Here is a 22558-nt window from a genome sequence, read left to right as displayed (position 1 = left end):
TTGATATTTAATCTAGGGTATGAAGAATGATTTCTCCCCACCCCACCATCGTGCATGCTGTAACTAATCACAGAGACACCCTGCATGAAACAAACTGGACAGCTGCCTCTTTGGCTCCTGCAGAATCTGAATGTGTTTGTTTTACATAGTAGCAGTGATTAAAACAAGTTTTTAATCGAAATGTTCTTGTTCCTTCCTGAGTCTCACAGTTTTTTGTTGCTGGGGAATGCAAGTCTTGCATTCCCAGTTTTAGGTGCTTCCAGTGCATATGATACAACCTATAGGTGCTCTGCAAAATTCTTCTTTGCCTTTTATTCAAAGAGGAGTTGTTCCTTTGTATGCTCCTCGTTGATAAGAGTTGTTTTCACAAGCTCCGTTCTAAGGGAAACGAACAGGATACAACTAAAGAACACACAGGAAAGCCTGCGTACGCGCTCCCTTTTTGGAGACATTGTCCTAGCAAGGAAGCGACATCCCACATCCCACTTCAGAGGTCACTGTTGCCCTGTAAGCACAATGAGAAGCACTTCTGTGCTCAGAGCAGTGGGGAAGTATTTTTCCCTTCCAGCCCCTCCAATCCCATTGTGCACAAAGTGCCACAAGGTCTTCCAGTGGGAGAGGCTACAGAATAGGCATGTTGTGCTACCACCCATCCTGTACTTTGCAGGTCATCCCCTTTACTAATTTCAGAGCCAAATGTTCCATAAGTCCTTTGGAGTGGCCAGCTAGAAAGCAACACTCCATCAGACTAAATGTATATATCTATTTTCAAATAGTAAATATGCAGAGGTCATACACTATGGTGATTTGACCGTCATATATTTATAGATTTGAAGCATGAATGCTGAGAACTTCTTCATATTCCTTTCAGACCTCCAGACATTATTTCCCTGCAATGTATTTTCCTGTAACTGGATTTTTTATGAGCATGCACTTTCCTTGAGAATGTGGTATGTGTGAAGCACAAGAGAATTTGCTTGATGTGTACTGAGAAAAAACCAGAATGAGCCATAGATCCCATTTTTTTCAAAGAGCTAGATTTTCAGAAGCAGGCTCATTTTCTACTTTTTATTTCATATTTTTCTTCAATTAAACCCCCAGCAACTGCAATGGCAGAGGTTTTTTGTTGGCTTTGTTTGATTTTGGTGTTGGTTTGTTTTTACATGAGGAATGGTGGAAAAGTGAGTAAATATAAAAGAACCTCAAGATTTCAGTAGCTGTACCAGTTCAGCACAAAATCTACATGAAGCAGATCATATTTTTAGAAGTTTTTAGAACAACATTTACTGACTTCTGTAGTTAAGATGTCAACATGTTAAAATCCCAGTCCAGTCTATTGCCCAGGTCAGGGAAGTTCCAGCTCTGCATTTGAGTTTGTCTTGCTGATTTAGCCTTACTGAAAACCTCATTTGGTGATGAAGCTGGAGTGCTCAGTTGTCCCTGCAGGGTTTCCAGTGCTCCCTGCAGATCCTTGTAGTTCAGACTCAAACCCTTTCTGTACAAGCAGTATTCAATGCAGATCAATTAAGTAATCTCTTCCTGAGCTGTTTTTTCCCCTCCTCATTAGATACATGTATTGTGCTGTGCACAAAAGATGCATAGTAGTTGTCTTGCCTTTTCTAAACTACAACCTCTTCAGTAGTGTTTTTCAAAGTCTGAGCAAGCTGTGATTGTCCTGTGTTGAAGTGAAGCTAAACAAATTCTAGATCATCTTTATGCTATTAGAAAATAAAATACCTTTAACAAATACACCTCTCAGATTACTCCTTGAAGTATTATAGCTGTATAGGGTCTTGCTCAAGGTTAGTATATGTCTGCTTTTACACTAGCCTTGGGAGATAAGATGAAGCCTTTGGTCGAGTTTGTAGTGCCAAGTAGGTTAAATCAGTTGTATCCTTGTTATCTGCAGAAATGAATCTTGAGAGCAACTCCTTTTCTACTGCCCTTCTTTCCCACTTTGCCCTTCCCCCTCCTCATACTTGAATCCCTGCTTTGCTAGGGAATTAGTGCCCATCATGCTGGCTGTCTGAACAATGAAGGAATTTGGACTCCAGTGCAATTTAAGATCATCATCTCTCATGAGAGCACCGTAGTATAATAGTGTTGTTAGTGCCAGTCTGCTCAGACCATATCCATAAAACCCATCTGTAACACCTCCAGGCTCTATCCACTCTATACTAAATGGCTAGAGAAGGGATTGCAGCTACCTTAAGCTTGTACTGCAGCAGGAATTTCTTCCTGCCTGTGCTGTCACAGAGGCTTTTCTGTTAGGAGAATGGAAAAACATTTTTATGTCTCCAGCTATGCTTCACGTGGACTCAGAAAACATGTTAGACCCCAGATGACCAAGTGGGAAACTGGTTAAGGCACGGGTAAGAGGCCTTGACATGACAAAAGGTCAGAGCAAAGCAGAGGCAGCACAAGTGACATTGATTGATTGTTCATGTGTCCTAGTGTTTGCAATCCATTTTGGAGATGAAGCTGTAAATTTAGTTTTTTGCTCAGTTGTTTAGAAAACTCAGTAGCTAGGCTGGTGAGATCCAATGGTCTGCTAGAGCAGCTTAAATTTATCAAACCAGCATTTTCCTTGGGCAAAGTCAGTGAGGATATTTTCTAACTTTGAATTATTTTTTGGTACATTATTTGCTGGTTGCAAGTTGAGCACAAGCTTCATTTCTACTTTGTAGCCATAATTTTTGTGAAGGTTTCCCCCTCCTTTTTAAGCTGTAAATCTGTTGTTCCTCTCAGCTGTCTTGTCTCAGTTTCTGCTAAAATCATCCTTCCTGCTTTAATTGTGAACCTCTCTTATCTATGGCTTTGTATTCCTTTGCCATACATGCCCATGCACTCAGATTCTTCTACTTAAAATGAGACAAGTGACTGCCTCATCCTCTTGAGCTTTCACTGTGTCCCCATGTAGTTCAGGATCCAGGTTAAAATGACTCCTTGTTTCTTAAGAACCCCATCTAAACCTTCCATTAAGTTTCAAGTACCTGCAGAATTCTTTCCTTTTTTCCTCCCCCATTTCTTCTCTGCTGCATTAGTCTCTTTCACTGTATTCTTTTTTAACTTAGCACAGTATTCTGGTAAACAGCTCATGAGGAAGGAAAAATTAAATGACTTTTAAAATTTATTGACTAGAGAGTGAGTAAAACAAGAAAGCTTGGTCTTCCTCTTTTAGTTAAGGAATTAAAAACCCAGCAGGAGCTGCTGCATCATAACCTTTGAAGTTTGTCAATCTCAATATATTTCTGAGCTTTGACAGATGCTACTTTGTAGCCTGTGGTGTGGGATTGGGTTTTTGTGAATTGATTTATACATGGTTATTAATATAGGCTTTGGTAACGTAACGTAAATGCATCACTAATCCTGTGATGATGATGATTAATTGCTAATGCACTGCATGATTCAGAATATCGAGCTGCTGGGAGAGAAGATTTTCAATGTACTTAAGTGAACTCATTGGTCAGAAAATCCAGCTTGATCTGAACCATCATCTACCTCTCCCTGGGTAAGATGCACAGGAGATTGGCACTACCCCCAGTATGAACTGCTGCACCATCCTGATATGGCCAGAGAAGGTACCTGGGCTTGGGAGCTGGGGAATGCTCTACATTGTCATACTTAGACATGGCTGTCAAGGGAAAGTCCTGGGGATTCTGGTCCAATGAGCTGGAAGGATTTGGGGATAAAAGCAGTAAACAGAATTGTGGTCAGCTCTTACATTAAAAGGTAGGGGAGGGACCTCATTCAGTAAAGCCACAGATTGACTGATGGGTAACAAAAGAGCAAGAAGACTTCCAGATTCAACCTGTAGACAGAGTTGTTTCTCACTTGCCAAGTTTCATTGCTTATCTCACTGCTGGTTTGCTAAACTATGAAATAAGCTTTTAGTAGTGTTATCTTACCACCTACTCTAACGTCAGAAGCCCAGCTCTAGCAGGAAAGGACACAAAAGAGACCTGTGTGAATGTGCATGGTGTGAGGTGGATGCTTCCCTCCGTGCTTCCCCATGAGCTGGTGAGGGGACCCCTGCAGGGAAGCAGAGATGTATAGTCCTGGCTTGTGTGAGTGGTGGATGCGGTGGGACTGAAGGACAGATGTTGTTGGGTGCTTTTGTTAATGGATGATTAAGCTCCCACTCACATCTTAAAGATACTAATTATAAAGCTTCTAAATATAGAAGAAGAAAATTCCCCTTTTCTCCTCGAGCTTATGAATAACTAATTTTAAATATTTGCTTGTGGCAGCTGGTTAATAACTGTGCTTCCTCTGAAGAAGTGGCTTTTGCAAAATGCCCTTCAAGCAGGAGTTTCCCTTTTCTGTGCCTAGCGCTGATCATGTTTACCTATGTCAGTGACAAAAGTAAATGTGGGGCAGGCAGGCTCTGGCGAGCCTTTCTGCGTGAGAGGGACTGTACTGTGGCCTCTCGGTACCTACAGAGGACAGACTTTTTATCATGGCCTGTTGCAACAGGACAAGGGGTGATGGTTTTAAACTAAAAGAGAGGAGATTTTGATGTAAGGAAGAAATTTTTTACAAGGTGGGTGACGTTGCCAGCTGTCTCTATATAGGGGAGAGTACAGGCCTCTGAGTTTTAAGGACTTAAAAAGATCTACCTGGCTTGCTAAACTGATTGGTGTGTGGCCTCTGAATCCATTGCAATGGCCAAGGAAAGCAAAAAGCATTGGATTAAGCCACTGTGAGTTCCCATCCTGAGCTGCAGCCTGAAAACTGTGTCATTTCATCATCTCAGCAAGCTAAGGACATTCCTGAGATGGGAAGCATTATCTCACAGAAGTGTCACCTGGATTCACCTGTGTGTACCTCAAGTCCTTAACTACCTGTCCTTCAGCTCATGACCTAAGACATAACCACACTGAAGTTATGAGCCAGCAGAGACCTTACCAAGAGCAGGCATTACCCTGTCTCTAACAGCAGTATGTGAACAGAGTGTGATGCTCATTAACCTTCAGACATTAGTATAAATTTCCAGGGATGAAGTTAGGCACAGATCCTCCCTACTTCTACAGCACCCACGATTTTACTCCATGTACTGAAAAGATGCCATTAATACCAAACCCTGTGGAATTAATGTGGAATAATACTATGTTAACATAGCCTCTATTATGAGTAAAAAAAATTAAGTGGTTTAGGCAATTATTTGGAGGTTGTGTAGGAGTGAAAGAATAATTCATCTAGCTACTTGATATTCTGAGTCTGGGACAAAAACAGAGCAGCTGGCAGATTTACTTAGTTCTCCCAACCTCTCCACCCTTGCTCCTCTCTGTACCTACTCTCTGTATCACATTAACTTGCATCTCTCAGAAGAGTAAGGCATGAGACCATACTTGTCAAACCCAGACATTGTTTTTGTGTGTTTCTATTAATCTACATTTCTAGATGCACAGGAAAGGTGGGAAGTTTTTGCAACAGCTCAAAAGATTGTTATTTGGACTCCAGTTATGCCTCACTGGTACAAACTGATGTTCAAGATGCCATGTAGCTAAAGCCAAAGCCCTGAAGAGCTAACAAGCTAATGGAAAGGGGTGTGAAGGGGAAATACAGGAAGAATACAGAAAGAATCCTAATTTGCCTGAGGGTGCATCAGAATGGCAGAGGTAGAAACATAACCCTGGGAACAGATACTTAGCCTTGAAGAAGCTGATGATCATTGAAGCATGGAGACAAATTTGGCATATTTCCATTTCAGTGGGAGTTCCCATACAGCAGTAGCTGGCTATATCTTACTGGTACTTAAGTACCTTCAAAAGTATGTCCTAATTTTATTCTGGGCTAGTATATTGTGTTCCTCTGGCCGCACAAAGGATTCATTCACCTGTAGGAAAGCAGATATTGAAATAGTAGACTCATCTCTCCTGTCAACTTCACTTCGTTTCAGTAAAAAACTTTGTCCTACCCACCACTTTGTTTAGTTTTGATTGTTACAAAACACCTATTTTTAAAAGTCTTATTAGATTTATTTTCCTTAGGCTTCAACAGCCTTCTTCTACTAGGACTGACTCACTTCATACTACACTTGTGCAGGTGTAATTGCAGTAAGTTCAGTGATTTCTAGTTTACACGGGTAATATAGGGCCTAGCTAGTGTGAGTCACCTGCTAATTCTCTTCATCATGAAAAAAAAAAAAAAAGTCATCCTTCTTCTAATTTATTTTTTTAGTGTAAGCTAGCACAGCCCTATGAGTAATACATTCCACAGCAGGCAATGGGAGTTGAATGAGTGTGGCAATTCTAGCATGGCACGTGAGCAGCGTGAAGACACAAACTGAGCTGCTATCAGTAAGCCTCTTGCAGCATGGAAACAGGATGGCCCACAGGTGTAGGGAGCTGTAACATCATCTCTGTAGGTTTCTCTATTCTTTCCCTCCTGGGAAAGAGGGATAGCTTGATTTTGTTCAGAAAATCACGCTTTCCTTGAGCTTGTCTGGATGTGTCTATTCCCAGGTTTACCCCAAGACGTCTGCTAAAGGTAATTTAGCAGCTAGTTCCTCTCTGCATAGACTCCTCCTGGGGTTATAAACCAGGAGAGCTTGTCCCACACATTCTTTAAAAATAAACAACTTAACAAAATCCCACAAAAATACCCCAACCAAACAAACTCAAGCAAACCCACATCCCCACCCTTTGGTTTCCTCTTGTTAATTCACACATGATTACTGATTGCAGCCAGCTGCTGATGCTGGCTGTGGTATTAAAAGAGACACTTTCTAATTTCCTTGTTTGCAGTGATCTCATTTAATGGAAGGCAGGTGTAAGTGGTGTTATGTAAGCATCAAGGAGGTAGGTGTTGATATTGTGTTTCCAAAAAGCAAGCCAAAGGATATAAGTGGAAGCAGATTGATGTTGTCAACACCATCTATTGATAACATTGGTGAGTAGCATTGTTTGACCTTGTTCTTGACATGCTGAACATGGAGGCACACAGGAATGTTTTTGCTGGGTATCAGAGTCTGCTGGGGGTGCTCCTTTTAAAGCAAGTGCAGGCAGTAGTGACAGTCTTTCTAAACAAGAGTTTCCTCTAATTCTGTTCTCTTCAACTGTAACATGCAAGTTCAGTGCCTCTAAATGCAATCACTAACTTGGTACATGCAAATCTTAGCAGTAAGTGGACTGCAGGTGTGGAAACAATAAGCAGCAGTAATTTAAAAAAAAGGTGTCTGCATATATATATATTTTTTATATATATATATAAAAACACTATGACTCTGCATTTTCCCCCCAGTACTGTAATCTGTGATAGTACACAGTTTTCCAATGCAATAAAAATGTTCTTGAGTAAAAGGTGCATTAAAAGTGTTTGAGTGCAAAAAAGCACCCTAAGACTGGGTGACCTCTTAAAATAAAGATGGAAAGTTTAGCTAATCAGGAGTTAATGAATGGTATCTTTGCTCAAATGAGAAGCTTGCTTGAAAGAGAGATGCTTTATATAATGATATGACAGTCATTAACCAATAAAGAGAAAAAAAGTCATGGCACTGCTGGACTGCGCTATAAGAAATTTTCAGGGGAAAGAGTTAACTCATGAATGACTTTATTTGACATTTTCAAACTATATGAAGCAGAGATAAAACTTTAAACAAATTTGGATTTTTAAGGAATAAGACATTTTAATCAGCCTGGTCTGTAATGGCCAATCAGCTGTGGCTGGCTTTTGTTTTTGTTTCCCCCTCCCCCCATTTCTATTTTTGAACAAAATTAGGTCAATTTCTGTATTTGTCAGAGTATATATAAACTTCTGAATCTAAACTCTTCAAAATGAAACCTCTACTTGTCATCCATGTTAAATTAAAATGAAAAATACTCTTAGAACTGGTTATGTCCAGCTGGGTTTCTGCTTGTCTGTGTCAGCATCCTGAGTACCAGTAAGCTAGAATCCTGCTACTGCTATGAATCTTCACCCTTTTGCTCCTTTGCATCTGTTCAAGTTTGAATAGGTAGCTCCTCACACAGTGAAGTGTAAGTGAAATATTTTTAAATCCCTTTAAATTAAATGTCTAGGATTTTTGTGATTTTAACACGGTCAGAATGCAGAAGCAGGCACAAGCATGAGCACAATTTCTAAAGGCAATGTTACAGAAAGTATTCAACAGCCAGAAGACATTATACATGTTTCTTATTAAGTAGGAAGTGGCACTACAAACCCCTGTTCCATGTTTCTTCTTATTTTTAAGAAAGAGCACTCCTTGATTTGGATTTTCTGGGCCTGTCTTAGCCACAATTTTCCATGTTCAGTAGTATCAGATGAAAAAGAGAAGCTGATGCTTAAAGCAGTACACCTGCTGTAACAATATTGCCTACACATGGAGAAGATGGGGAACATCTGTTAGTGTATGGCTGAAGAATAGGCTGTCAATCTTGCACTCCTCATCATGTTGCATACTGAGGCTTGTATCATCACTACTTGTGAGGTTTGGAGATAGTTTTACTTATAAGCATAAGAGCAGAGCTGAGCTCAAGTGAAACCAATGCCCTTTTTGGCCAGGCATTGTGCAAAGCCATTAGAAAAGGCTGTCTCATGATCAAGAGCTCACAGACAGCGTTCAGTGCTGATACACCTCTGCAGCTAATCTATGGCCACATAGGTAACCATGCAGAGGGTCTCATGATTATTGCCTTACTCCGAGCATCGGCAGCTTGTGCCAGTGACTGCTGCAGAAGACAAAATCAAGTATGTTGAGAAGAGTAAGAGGTTTACAAAGCCTTTGCTGCAACTGGTGTGGTATAATAGTTGAGAAGAGGTGGTGTCAAGATGCTTGTCTGCTCTTGCCATTCCCAGTTCTGAGCTCAGGTCAGTTAAGTCCCAAGACATGTGCACCAAAGCGGATCTCTGTTGTGAGGTATCTGGGATTTGGTGAAGTTGATAACTTACTAGGAGCTAGACTTTCATTTTAGAACAAGGCTGCTGTAAAACCTCTGGAGTTTTCCAGACTGACCACAGCCAATGTTGTTGGAAGCATCACATCACCACCATCTCATATTAGTGAGTTCTGCACAGATAAGGCTATACTTACCTTCTGGATGGGGAACCATAAAAACTACTACTAGTAAATGGAAGTAAATTTCTATCACTAGGATTTCCTGTTAAGTCATTTAGTGTAACTGCTCTGAGCTGCAGCAACACTGTCCTACAAGAAGCAGCAAGTTGTCCATACAGGCAAACACACAACTTTTTCTACTGAAGTTAGTGGCAGCCACTATTGAGGTTAAGAGAAGGGAATGGCTCCATCAGGTTTGGGGCAATCTCATGCCAGAAGTGACTTCACTTAATTGCTCATTATTTCTGACCTTCTCCTTTTCTCTTCCTCATCAGTGGAGCCTTCTTATGTCAATTGTATTTTGTTCTTTTCCCGCAGGAGAAAATACAAGAAAACATCACAGAGGTAAGAGTAAATCGCAGAGGACTGGAAGGTATTTGTGAGTTGTCTATCTCTTTTTGTTAGAGGGTTTGAAGGAGGATTTTGTTGTTACCAGAGTGGGTTTTTTTTCCCAGGGAAATGCCATTCTACTGATTGTTTCCCCCTTTGAAGGACCTTCTTGAGCTGCTGCTGCTCCAAATCCCCTCTGACGTTAGTGGTAGTTCTCCCTGAGTAAGGACAGAAATGTTTATCCTTGAAGGTCAAACTCTCATAAACGTCACTCTGTTCCTTCTGCAAGATCTGCTGGTTCTAACTCCTTTTGCTTACTCATGCTGTAATAATAAAATGGATTGTGGGCTAGTAGTGTTGCTAATGATCTGTACCTTTACAGGACACTGAAGGAAAATGGGAATCCTTTTGATTTACAGGCCCTTTTATAAGCCACCTGAACTAGTAATCTTATGGCTTTCTTGCAGGAGAGAGGCTCAATAGGGGCCTTTGACAGATTCATTTTTCTTTCTTTGGAGCCCTTGTGCTTGGTTGCTTCAGAGAATGCACTTTGCAGCCCAAAGCCTTTTGGTGCTGTGCTGTCTTTCCCTCCCCTGCATGTGGAGTATTAATTGGTGACTTAATCTCATGGCGTGCTGAGCATCTTTAGTTCATGTTGACTTTAACTGGATTTGAGACTCCTGCAGAGTGCTTCCTAAGGACTAAATCCTGCAGCTCTGCTGAATGTGCTCTTTAATGTTGTGTGGTGATGAGAGAGCTGACAGATAAGCCAATGTGATGATATGATGGGCTAAGGCATCACAGCCCCTACTACTGTTTGGTATCACCTTGTGCTGAAGATGGTCACTCCAATGCAGCATTGGCAGGATGGGATACATGTGTGCTTGTGTGTCACAGCCACAAGACACTGGTGTGTGGTGGCTTGAGTGATGGACAAGGTGGGTTTGAACTGTTGAAGTTTAGTGGAAAATACTGATTTGGAGATGCCTGTGCTGCCTGTGCAGGTGGGCATTGTGTAGTACAATGCACAAGAATGAGGAGAAGGTAAATATGGTCGTGGTTGTTTTCCTGAATGTGGGGCTGACACTGTAGTTCTGCTTGCAGGTCTACTTTTCTCTGCACTGCTATGACTGTTAATTACTTGTAAACATATCTCTGGCTAAAGGTCTTGAGTTGCTGCAAGAAGGTCTGATCTGGGGCTGAAATGGTTTCCAGAATGAATGATTGCTCTGTATGTGTCCCCCCTGCACTGTTCTCCTTTTTTGCCTACATAAGCACGGTATCAGAGAGGTTTGTGCTCAGAATCCCCTCTGTACCATGGACTTTCTGTTATCCTCAGAAGGGAGGTCAAGTATGTCAAAAGCTCCTACACACCCAGTTGTATCAATGACACACAGAGAATGGAATCAGTTGTTTAAACATACCATTACAGGGTTAAATTTCGTGCCCCAGGAGGTTTTGAATTGTCTTTTTTTTTTTTTTTTTATTCCCTTGCTGTTATGCTGGGCAGATGGGCTTCGTGGCCCTCTCCTGTCTAGCAATGGTTGTGAGCTCTGTGGAGGCAAGAGATTGCTTCAGGGACTGGTGAACAGCAATTGCTGAGCAGGTACTCCTGATAGCCCTGCTCAGCAGGCACTCGCTGCTGGCTGTGTAGCTCAGTGGGGTAGCTGCTGCTGCTGGGAACCACTCTTTGCCAGCACCTGGGGCAAGCTGGCTGGCTAGTAAGCTTCTGCCACCTGCTCTGTGATTAAGGTATGATTCTAAATGGGAAATTGCACACACTGCCATCTGATGCAGGAGTGTAACATCCAGCAAAAGGAAGTGGTAAGACAGCAGTTAATTTAAAGGCTGGTTTTATGTAGCATCTTATTGGTTGAATTGGTAATTCCAACAATGAACATAAACTGATGACGTGGCTCAAGTCTCCACCTTTGTTCCCCACATTCATCTGTTGTGGAGTTTTCTTTTTTCTTTGTTACATTTTTTTTTCCAAAATGATTTTGGCTGTTTCTACATGACTGGGCTCTGGAGGGTGACTGGCAGCTGGACTGAAACCATCTTTGGCTTTGCCTCTTCTCTATTTTGTTTCTCTTTGGGGAGTGTTTTTGCCTAAGAATGCCCAGGTGATAGCAAGCAGCACTTGCCTATGTAGGAGAAACACTGATGTCCTCTGTAATGTACAGTGTAAAGAAACAGTTTCCAGACCTGTTGGGAAGGAAGATGAAGCCTGTGCAAGAAAACTTTAGAAGGAGGAGTTGGAGTGAAATCTGATCCATTCCAAAACTGTAATTGGAAAGGACAGGCACTGACTCTTGCATTGATCATTCTGTTAACTGAGTTGACTCAAATGCTTTTGTAACAATAATATTGATAGGATTTTCCTCATAAACTTGAAAGTTTCACAGCAATTTACTTAATCCCAAGATAGTAACTGTATCTGAACTGCTGAACTGTGATACAGGTTAATCACAGCAATACTGAGGTGCATTTTAATCAGAATTCAGGTTATCAGTGATTCTCCTGTCCAGTTCCACTCGGGTAAGTGGACAGTACATACCTTATCAAATAGTGATGGGAACAAGGGAGAGAATTAGACAGGGAGACAAAGGTCTTTAACTTTCAGGTCCTAGGTTGGTTTTGCTTTTTCTGGAGTACCTGAGACTTCAGTCATGCTTGATTTGACTGTTGAGACTCCCAGTTATCCTGAAGACATCCAGCTGTGGGCTGCCCACATTTTCCTGAGAGAGATTCGTCACCTTCAGCTCCCTGAGAGATTAAAAGGGAAATAAGCCTTTCAAGTAGCCCTTGGCAATCCCTTCCTAGATTAGTTTTTTTCTGCTTTGATGGCGTTCAGCTAGTACAGGCAGTTTTGCACTTCTAAGGATTCACTGAAGCCTTACTTATCTTCTCAAAATTTATCAGATAAGTAATCTGTGTCAGTTTACATGGCCCAGATTTTCTTCCATTACAATCCACAGCGATGCATTTTTACTCCACTAGTAACACCCAGTTGTGTGTGTTGCTGTTTTAGCTTAGCTGCATGTTGGCTGATTGTACAGTTTAATGAAAATGCTTTAGGATGAAAATGCCTTTCACACACTCCCTCTCCCCCCCCCCCCCCCCCCCCCAGTGAACTCATTTTAGATAAAAATCAAGTTAAAAGTCCTGGTATTTTACCCATCCATTGTGGATGGATGTTGGGGTTTTTTTCCCCTCTAAGTATCTGGTAGGAGTATGCAGGAGTTTATAAAGCAGACAAGGAAACATAACCGAAGTGCCTTTGAAATATGGCCATGACCCTAAAAGAAGACTCCTAACAAGCCCTGCAAAATACTAATATAATTTCTTTAAGAAATTTCTAATTAAAAAAAAAAAGTTGAGGTCTGATGTGAACCACATGGCCGGAACATCAAGCCCTCCCTAATTTTCAGAAAGGTTTTATTGCTTCTACCTCAGATGGTCAGACAGGAAACTTGTAAGCTGAGATCTTCTTTTCCATTCCTTTCCCACACTTCCCTGTTTTTTTCTCATTAATGTCTGTGCTTCTCAAGTCCAGTTTGCTCCAGCATTTAGTTAATATACTCTTGGAGGAAAATTTGAATGTGTCCTTCCTTAAAAAACAATATAAAAAAAATAGTGTAGCACAGAAGGTAGAACCATAAATGTATGAATGTTGCATACAGAATCAGTGAAAGAAAGGTGGGTTTTTTTTCATTCCCGACTTCAGCTGATAGTCATTCTCAGGGTTATTTATTCTGATACCTCTTTAAAGTAAAATAATTCACGGTCTTTTGGATTATTTCATAATGCAGGTGAATGTAGAGCTCTGCAAGTCTCATTCTAGGTAATCTTTAATTTAGACATTGATTCAGGACCATATGCTGCGAGCAAAAGTCTGCTGGGATTAGTCTTGTCCTTTATAGTGCTCTTAGAACACACTGAAGAGATAGAATCATAGAATCAATAAGGTTGGAAAAGACCTCAAAGATTATCAAGTCCAACCTGTCACTCAATACCTCATGACTACTAAACCGTGGCTTCAAGTGCCACATCCAATCCCCTCTTGAATACCTCCAAGGATGGTGACTCTACCACCTCCCTGGGCAGCACATTCCAATGGCCAATCACTCTGTGAAGAACTTTCTCCTCACCTCTAGCCTAAACTTCCCCTGGTGCAGCTTGAGACTGTGTCCTCTTGTTCTGTTGGTGGTTGCCTTGTAGAAGAGAACAACCCCCACCTGTCTACAACCTCCCTTCAGATAGTTGTAGACAACAATAAGGTCTCCCCTGAGCCTCCTCTTCTCCAGGCTAAGCAACCCCAGCTCCCTCAGCCTCCCCTCATAGGGCTTGTGCTCCAAACCCCTCCCCAGCTTTGTTGCCCATCTCTGGACACGTTCCAGCAAGTCAACATCTTTCCTAAACTGAGGGGCCCAGAACTGGACACAGGACTCAAGGTGTGGCCTAACCAGTGCTTAGTACAGGGACACAATGACTTCCCTGCTCGCCACATTATTCCTGATCCAGGCCAGGATGCCATTGGCCTTCTTGGCCACCTGGGCACACTGCTGGCTCATGTTCAGCCTACTATCAACCAGTAGCCCCAGGTCCCTCTCTGCCTGGCTGCTCTCCAGCCACTCTGACCCCAGCCTGTAGCACTGCATGGGGTTGTTGTGGCCAATGTGTAGAACCCAGCACTTAGATGTGTTAAATCTCATGCCGTTGGATTCTGCCCATCTGTCCAGCCTGTCAAGGTCCCTCTGCAGAGCCCTACTACCTTCTAACAGATCAACTCCTTTTTCCAACTTGGCGTCATCTGCAAATTTACTGATGATGGACTCAATCCCCTCATCCAGATCATCAATAAAGACATTGAACAGGATGGGGCCCAGTACTGATCCCTGGGGGACACCACTAGTGACTGGCCTCCAGCTGGCAGTGGCACCATTCACCACCACTCTCTGGGTTCAGCCCTCCAGCCAGTTCCTAACCCAGCACAGAGTGCTGCTGTCCAAGCCACGGGCTGACAGCTTGGCCAGGAGTTTGCTGTGGGTGACGGTGTCAAAGGCCTTGCTGAAGTCCAGGTAGACTACATCCACAGCCTGCCCCACATCCACCAGGCAGTCACCTGATCATAGAAGGAGATCAGGTTGGTGAGGCAAAGAAGGTATTTAGAGCCTCAGCCTTTTCCTGATCTTTAGTTCCAATGTTCCCCTCCAGGTCTAATGAAGAGTGGAGGTTCTTGCCCCTCTTTTTAGCATTAATATGTTTATAAAAATGCTTTTTACTGTCTTTCACAGAAGTGGCCAGCTTGAGTTCTAAGTGGGCTTTTGCCTCTCTAATTTTTCTCCCACATGATCTAACAACATCCCTAAACATATCACTAGGTTTTTGTTGGAATGAAGCTGCAGCTCTCTCTCAAAGCTGACTGTCTGATTAAGGGCATTATATGTGGTGATAGGTGTCTCTGCCACTGATAGAATAATGTAGCCTGAAGAGGACCTCCAGCGGTCCCCTCTTCCAGCTCTTGGTGCTTGGAAACATCATTGTGGCCCTGATTAACTCCTGGCATCCATCAATTTACATAATTTGACAGTATTCTTAGTCCTTAGTTCTGATACCATTTCATTTCCACTGCTTATCTATTGACCTTGCAAGGTTATCTTAATTACAAATAATAAAAATACCCCTAATTCCTTAAGCTGAGCCAGTAATTATAATACTGCTTAGCTCAAGTTTTTCTTTATATATATTATCTGAACAACTCCAGCAATATAGGATGCATTAAAGGTTGGTAACCTAATCAGTAGCATGCACACACAATGCACAACTTGATGTGCCAAAATTCTTTGTAAAACATGGTCCTTTTGGGTGTGGAGACCTCTTCACTAACCTCAGTAGGACTTCTTGAAGCTCTGTTTCAGGTAATCTGCTGTTAAATTTTCAAGTCAAGTCTACTACACATTGTGCAAAAGGAGATCTGCTGACTTACTTCTGTAATACTATAAGGAAAGCTGGGTCTGATAAATTGAATGGACACTTAATTTCAGTAAAAAAGATACTGATTTGTGGAGTGCTCTGTGTTCATTGCACTGCAGAATCATAGGTGCTTTGGAGAAAAAATGAACACAGTCATGTAAGTAAAGCTTGTAATGAATCTGTGTGTGAAGGGGGCAAATCGAAATGACATTGGCAACCTTAATTTGGCATTTCATAGCTTTCTGGGTGCTTGACTTTCCAACCAGAGCAGTCTTCTAATGCAGTTTAAGTACGGTCAGATGCAGGCAGCATTACACAGCTCTGAAGAAGAGACTGTGATTTAAGTTAAAGCTCAGTGAAGCTTGCGCTTCACTTCAAGGAGCAAGCTATTACTTGCCTATGTCTAGAGAAATCTCATATTAAGAGGAATCCCAGCTTTTGTTCTCCTAGCACTTTCTGTGAGAGGAAAACACTAAAACATTATGACAAAGGTGCATACATACTCTACTATTTCTGTCCTTCTATTTCCATCTATTTAAGAGATCTGGAACATGCAGTGAGAGTGGACTCTATACAGATATACTCTATCTGTCTATTTTCCCTGGTTTTGAAATTTTGTTCAGTTTTTCTAACCCGAAAGGAGGTAGCCAGTTCTTAATGTGATGGCTCTAGTAGAGGAAAGTATAAGTCTTGGATTCCTGACATGAGTAATGGAACTTCTTTATCCAGAGCAGGTGCAAGTTAAAAATAATTATGAAACATGATTAAATAGTGACCAAATGTTTCTTGCTTATCTCTATTCCTATTATTGTATTAAAATTCATTTAATTCCATATATAGTGCTGAACAATTGTCAATAAATACAAGTTCTTAATGATTAATTACTATTACAGTATCAAACATATCAAGCATAGCTTTTCAGCTGATTTACTACACCTAAAATATTACCAGTGATGCAGGATTTGTTCCAACAATAGCACATCTTGCTTGTTTAAGAAAGAGGCTCTGTCAGATTTGAAAATGGAAAAAGTAGTTTATGATACTCAAACACTGTGGTAAGTGTCCTTACCTATCACAAGAAATTTACACTTAGGTTTTTCCTACACGTGCATGTTTAGGTGAAACCCAGCCATAACCTTCACTATCATTTCAGCAGAGCTGGCGACACACTCCTGCTTTTGCAATGGTCCTCTGCCTGCCCGTGACACTGTTTTGCAAAATGAAATCATGATATCACCCAGATTCAGATGTTATGGATGTTGTTTGTATCACTTTGTTAGAAGTTATTCACAGTCCCTAGATTTGCAGGGTGCATTCCCTTTTTGCTAGAGCGAGGTTGGTTTGAAATGAAAATGGCATTCAAAAGTCATAGACTTTAATGAAGATAGACTGACACCAGGCCTTGTTAAATATCAGACTTTCAAACTAAAATATCTCCATGAAGCATAGATTCTTGCTTTTTAAAAACTCTTAGTACCTGACAAGTTTTCCTGGTTCAAATCTTGGGGAGAGGGCAGAGCAGAAGTTGTCTTGTGCCTTCTATTACTTTTCTAGGCTCTGTTACGAAAAGTTGTCTGGAAAAAAAGTTGCTGGAGAATAGTGTTAGGTTTTTTTTACAAGCTATGCACCCAGGTAATTTTCATTGTGAAAATAAGTGCTGTAGATACACTCTAGCCTTATGGCATTTCAACACACTTGCTTTTGCCAGTTGAAACCAAACAAACCATTGTATGCATGATTCTGAAGAGCTGCATGTAGAATAAACCCAGTCTCCTGACACCTTCCCCTTGGGTTAGTCTGGATTCTCTCAGTGACATCTGGTGCTCTTCTCATTGGCTTATTTTTAGCTAATTCAAAGTGTCTTGCTTTTTTTTCTTCAAGGTATTGCAGTTTTCATTCCTTGCAGGCATGGAATTTAATTCTGCTTGTGAGTACACATGTACCAGTAAGCATTCATTTCTATTTTAGTTAATTAGAGATCCTTTACTGAAGTATGCTTGGAGAATTAGATTAGGATTTGGCGAGGGGATGTAACAGGGAGTTTTCCTGCCCATGATTTACACCTAATTTGTATAAGAAGGATAATAAAACTTAATGAACAATTCAGTTAAGACCTATATTATTGCCTCTTGGACATGATCTTCCTGTGAAATACTATTGATTTTAATTATTATTTTTGTTTTGCCCTTGAGAAGTGGATTACATAGATTCGATGCATGCAACTCAGTGAAACTTCCTTAGTGAAAATGACATTAACTTTGATGGTTGTGTTGGTAGCATAAGAGGGAGGAAGCTGATATACTTGATACTCCTGCAGTCCATCTATGGATAATGAGACTGTTCAGTACCCAAGTCTGGATGTAAACAGCTTGTGCTGCTAGTAAACGGCATTCCTTTTTTAGAGTTTAATAGAACTGTCAGCAAAGGCAGAGGCCAGTCTATAGAACTTCTCTGTTTGTCTTTTTCTTCTTATTTGCACTGCAGTTTTTTTGGTAATCTTACAATGTTTACAGAAAATCTGCATAATTATCTGGGGGAAAAAAAAAAATCTGGTTTTATTTCCTGAAAATAAGTGTTAACACAAATGTTAAGACATCTGTCTCCAGTCCTTCATTCCCCATTTTCCATTCCCTTGTTCTTCCTCATTCCCCTTTCCTAACTGTATGCAATTTTTTCCTAATCCACAGCATAAGGAAGGACAGCTGTTAGTCTTGCCTCTCTGTATCCTACTGGTCTTCCACTAACACATACTATGCACAGAAGCACAGTCTTATCTGTCACAAAACTTTCCCTCCAAGGGGAGCCTCAGAAAACAAGTGGAAAACTAAGATTTGGGACCCCGCTGCCTCTTGCTTTCTTAGGCTGTATCACTTTTCCCTTCAGTTGAGCACCCAGATGTTCAACAGCAAAAGAAGGAAGAAAACAAAACACATGGATTTTTTTATTCCTCCCCTCCCCCCCCCCCCTTTTTTTTTTTTTTAAATGTAATTAACTGAATGCTAAATTGCATCTGGTTAAACCAATACTCTCATCAGCTGCTAATGGGCTGACCCCTCTGAACCAGTGCTTCAGGTAGCACACAGTTAGTCCATTGATTTATTTTTATTTTTTTTTCCCCACTGAGCAATTTTAATAGCTGAGCTTTGGTAACTTCTAGGCAATTTTCAGTATGCTGTGTAGTTACAAAAAGCTGCTCGTTTAAGTCACTTTAAGATGCAGCATTTCTATGACTAATTCAGAGCTCCTATGTCCTAGCTGCATCTCAAATTCAATTTGAATTGATAATGAGTTAGTTTAATCCCTCTCTTTGATTTAGCGGTCAGACTAAAGGACAACATTTTTTGGGAGGGAGGAGCAGGAGGGTGGTGAGGAGGAGAGAGGGAGAAAGGAAAAATAATTGTTAGTGACTGAGGTTATTTTGGCAGTTAATGTTGGAGTGGGCTTTTACTTGGGGACCTCCTCTGGGGGCGGGCAATATAACTGAAGTTCTGTGTAAGCATCCAGCCTTCGAAATCTCTCGCTTCCTGAATGTATGTCTCCCTTGCAAGTTATGAAGAAGGAATCCTAAAGCATTTTGTTAAAAGGCTATCAAATGCAGGAGACCTATCAAAAGGCAGCCTTGCTGAAATAATTTGCTCTTGGAGAGATCATCTATCTCCTGGCAGTGTGACTTTTTCCACAAGAGGAATTTCTTTTAATGTGGATTACACTGGAGCCACTAACAAGTCTTGTAAAGTCTGGGAAAGCCATAAAGCCTTTTCCCTTATTGCTACATCAGAGAGTCTCTCTGATTTCTACCAACTGAGCTCTGTGTTTGCTTTAGCACATTCTCAAAAGACTATCCAAGTATTATGAATATTTTTATTCCTCAACCCAAACAAATGCATTTTGTCCTGTCTGTTTCTAGATGATAATTTGGAGATGGCATTTAACTTTAATTAGTTGACAGGTGAAGAAGTTCTCCAGATCTTTATGCCTTAACAACATGGACACTGCAGTCCCTTTGGGCCAAAGGATTTATCACACATTAAGATGAAAACATCTATGAGAGTCTCTTGTGAAAACATTGGCAGATCCATGTTGAGTGCTGTTCCATCTCCACAGGCACAGGGGAGCATGGCTAGTAATGTATTTTGACAGGCTAGCCTCCAAGCTTCCAGCATCAAGCATGGGAAATAAGCCTTAAGTAAGAGCAAAGGACTTGACCTGCTTTTGCATATGTATTAGTGCAAAAAGGAATCACACATTAATATACTTTATACATGTTTTGATGAGCACCACCACAGAGAAGATCAAGAAGCAATTTACTGTAGTTTTTGGCTAGTGTTTCTCCTTCCCTCCATCCCATTCATCTACTGATGCATCAGAAGAGATGCAGACCCCATCACAAGAGTTTCATCTTGTCTTTTCCACGGTTTAAGTTCAGGTTATACCACAGTGGATGGTGATGTTAGACTGTCACTATGTAGAAGAATACTCGTTCTTCTGGGGAGGAGATTCCCGAGTAGAAACATCAAGTTATTTTATACTTAACTGCACATACTGTGCTTCACAAAGGCTCCATAAATTATCTGAGGTATTTGTATTCATTTGTTGCTTGACCATACTCAGAGGTATTAATGTGCCTGATTGTGTGGATGTATAAGGGGGCACATGCACAATAGGTGCATTAGATGCATTCAGCTCAGAAAGACCAGTTCCAAGCTCTCCATGTTTGGCACAATTGTTTTCAAAGGTGTGTTGTGGGTCTTGCGTGTTGTGCTGGTTTTAGGGGTTTTTATCTTGGCCGGATTTTCAGAACAATTATGGTGGAGAAGTGCTTTGTTTTCACACAAGATGTAGTGGCAAGATTTTGGACACCTGGTCCTCAAGTCCCTGGTCAGAAAACCTTTTTTTTAAATTAGTGCTTTTATCAGTACAGCTGCTCATTCCTAATCTTCATTGTGATTCATAGAGTGCTTAAACCCCCTTCACCTAGCTACAACCTTACCTGCAGAGAGAAGAAATAACAATTGTCTGAACATAATAGAAGTGCTATTGTTAAGTAATGATTTCTTTCTGAGGTTATTACTCTTAACATGCACTAGTATCTTATTTCTGTGCTCCTGTGCAACACATTCAGATTTAGTGGTGCATGTAATTAAGGTTCATAGCTTTGGAACCTTTCTCAGGCACTATTTACACACAACGTGATTTTAGCTTATGTTTAATTATTGTCTTGACTAGGACCAGATATTTTTTTAAAGGAGGGAAAAGATATTTCTGTTCTCTTAATCTCTGGAGACATTCAAGATCAGACTTGATGTGGCACTGGGCAGCCTGATCTAGTTGGAGGTGTTTCTGGTCACTGCAGAGGGGTTGGACAAGATGACCTTTGAGGGTCCCTTCCAACTCGGTGCAATCTGTGAATCTTAATTTTTTTTTGCCAGAACAATGTGTAATGTGGTGCAGAAAGTGCTCTGCACTTGCTGGTCATGGTACAGGGTTATTCTAGGCTTGTAGACCATTGTCTCTTTGGGTTGCTTTTCAGGGTCTGGGACATACTGGGGTGGGGGTGGGGGGAGTGGGTTGGCCACCAAAAAAAGAGTAATTTTTTTTTTTTACCAGTGAGAGATGCTGACATTTCAAGTGAACCAGTTCTATATATGGAATTAGTTTGTTCTGATTTCATAGTCTGCTAAAAAATGGTTTAAAATTCTGATTATTTTTTTTGTTTTGTTGTGGGTTGGGTTTGGGTTTTTTGGTGTCCTCCTGTTCCTATAAAAACAGACACTACTATATCCGAGTTCCCACATGAGCTGATAATTTCACTGTTGAAGGTTTTTCTGAGCTACCTAATAACATTTAAACAAATTCCAGCAGTGCTTACTGATTACTGACTAAGGACTTAGGGAATCATAGAATAGTTTGGGTTGGAATGGACCTTTAAAGGTTATCTAGTCCAACCCCTCTACAGTGAGGAGGAGCATCTTCAGCTAGATCAGGTTGCACTTGTCCAGTTTTGTAACGATGTGTGGATTCTCATGAGAATCCTCAAAGAATGAGCCAGCAGCGAGGCTAAGCAACTGTCCAGTTGCTGCTGAACTGTGCTCATTTGGGTCATAGTTATAGCATATCAAAGAAATAGAAATTTGGGCTGTGAATTCTAATTATGTTGCACATGGATAAATAAGTGAATTTGATCTCCTAGGAAGCCAGTCCAGCACCTTTTGCCAGGAGTAGATTTGCTTAGAAAAGCAAACCAAGACTATTGTAAAAAATTAAATCAATCTGTTGTTCACTCTCTGAAAAGCAATCAGCTTGTTGCTGCTCTTTCTCTAGACTGGCTGAGAGATAGTGATGGGGACACTTCAGGTTTCTTACAGATTGCAATGGTGATTTTTATTTTCTTTCTCCTTCCATGGCAGTACTGTTAATGTTTTCAGATTGGGATGACAAACACTCCTTCTGGGAGTTTCTGCGCTAATAAACAATGGCAACAACAGCTTGCTCTATTTCATGTTATAGCTTCAAGTTTAATGACTCATGAGGCATAAAGAACTTGAACACCTATCTGTTTATTATGGAGTTTAAAGACACCAAGGACTGAAGTGACAGGAGGTGTCATTAATCAGCAACCTTGTGCATTGTGATGGCTGTTTTAAAGAAAACTGTAAAAGCTGGACCATATTAATTCGTCTTCAGTCCTGTCTTATAGATTGCTAAGGTGAGGGGCTGGAAGGCTGATAAGCCTCACAGAATCCACAGGTGAGAGCTTTATTGCCAGAGCCTGAAGGACTCTGCCCTTGGCACACAAAAGGAGGGCAGGGCTGGGGATCATTCAGTGTCAGGGGCTGGAAAGAATGCTACAGCTGTCCCACACTGACATTTGGAAACAGTGAACATCATTGTGGAGATGTCATGTAGTGTTTGACTTGAGAGAGGGAAGGTAAAAGGCAGTGACTCAGATTCAGTGATTCAGTTGGGTTGAGTTATGGAGACTTACACCATAGGTCCATACAAAAAGAAATTTCAACATTAACTGCCTGTATATCCTGTATCTCTGTATCTCTAATGTGTCTAAGAGAAAAGAGGGAGAGAAAGAGCAGGTAATGATCTGGATCACCCCCCAGGGTTCTGGCAACATCTTGCCTGGTCCATTCCTTGGGTCTTCAGTGGTGGGCATGTGCCTGATGGTGTGCTCAAATCCTTTTC

At 41.1% G+C, this 22558-nt stretch overlaps 1 protein-coding gene across 5 annotated transcripts in view; it reads left to right on the top strand.

Moving 5' to 3' along the window:
- PDE1C (phosphodiesterase 1C) overlaps window positions 1-22558 on the top strand; it is a 299114-nt gene that overhangs the window by 110140 nt on the left and 166416 nt on the right. For 2 of the 5 annotated variants that reach the window (XM_054161026.1, XM_054161025.1), the window contains exon 3: window positions 9377-9403. The exons of the other annotated variants lie outside the window; for them this stretch is intronic. In XM_054161026.1, the coding sequence (XP_054017001.1) occupies window positions 9377-9403 (27 nt within the window). The remainder of the gene's footprint in view (window positions 1-9376; window positions 9404-22558) is intronic. 5 annotated transcript variants of the gene reach the window in all.

This window comes from Dryobates pubescens, chromosome 4 (genome assembly GCF_014839835.1).
Source record: "Dryobates pubescens isolate bDryPub1 chromosome 4, bDryPub1.pri, whole genome shotgun sequence".
In the NCBI taxonomy this organism is placed as follows: domain Eukaryota; kingdom Metazoa; phylum Chordata; class Aves; order Piciformes; family Picidae; genus Dryobates; species Dryobates pubescens.
This window is presented reverse-complemented; position numbering and strand designations above follow the sequence as displayed.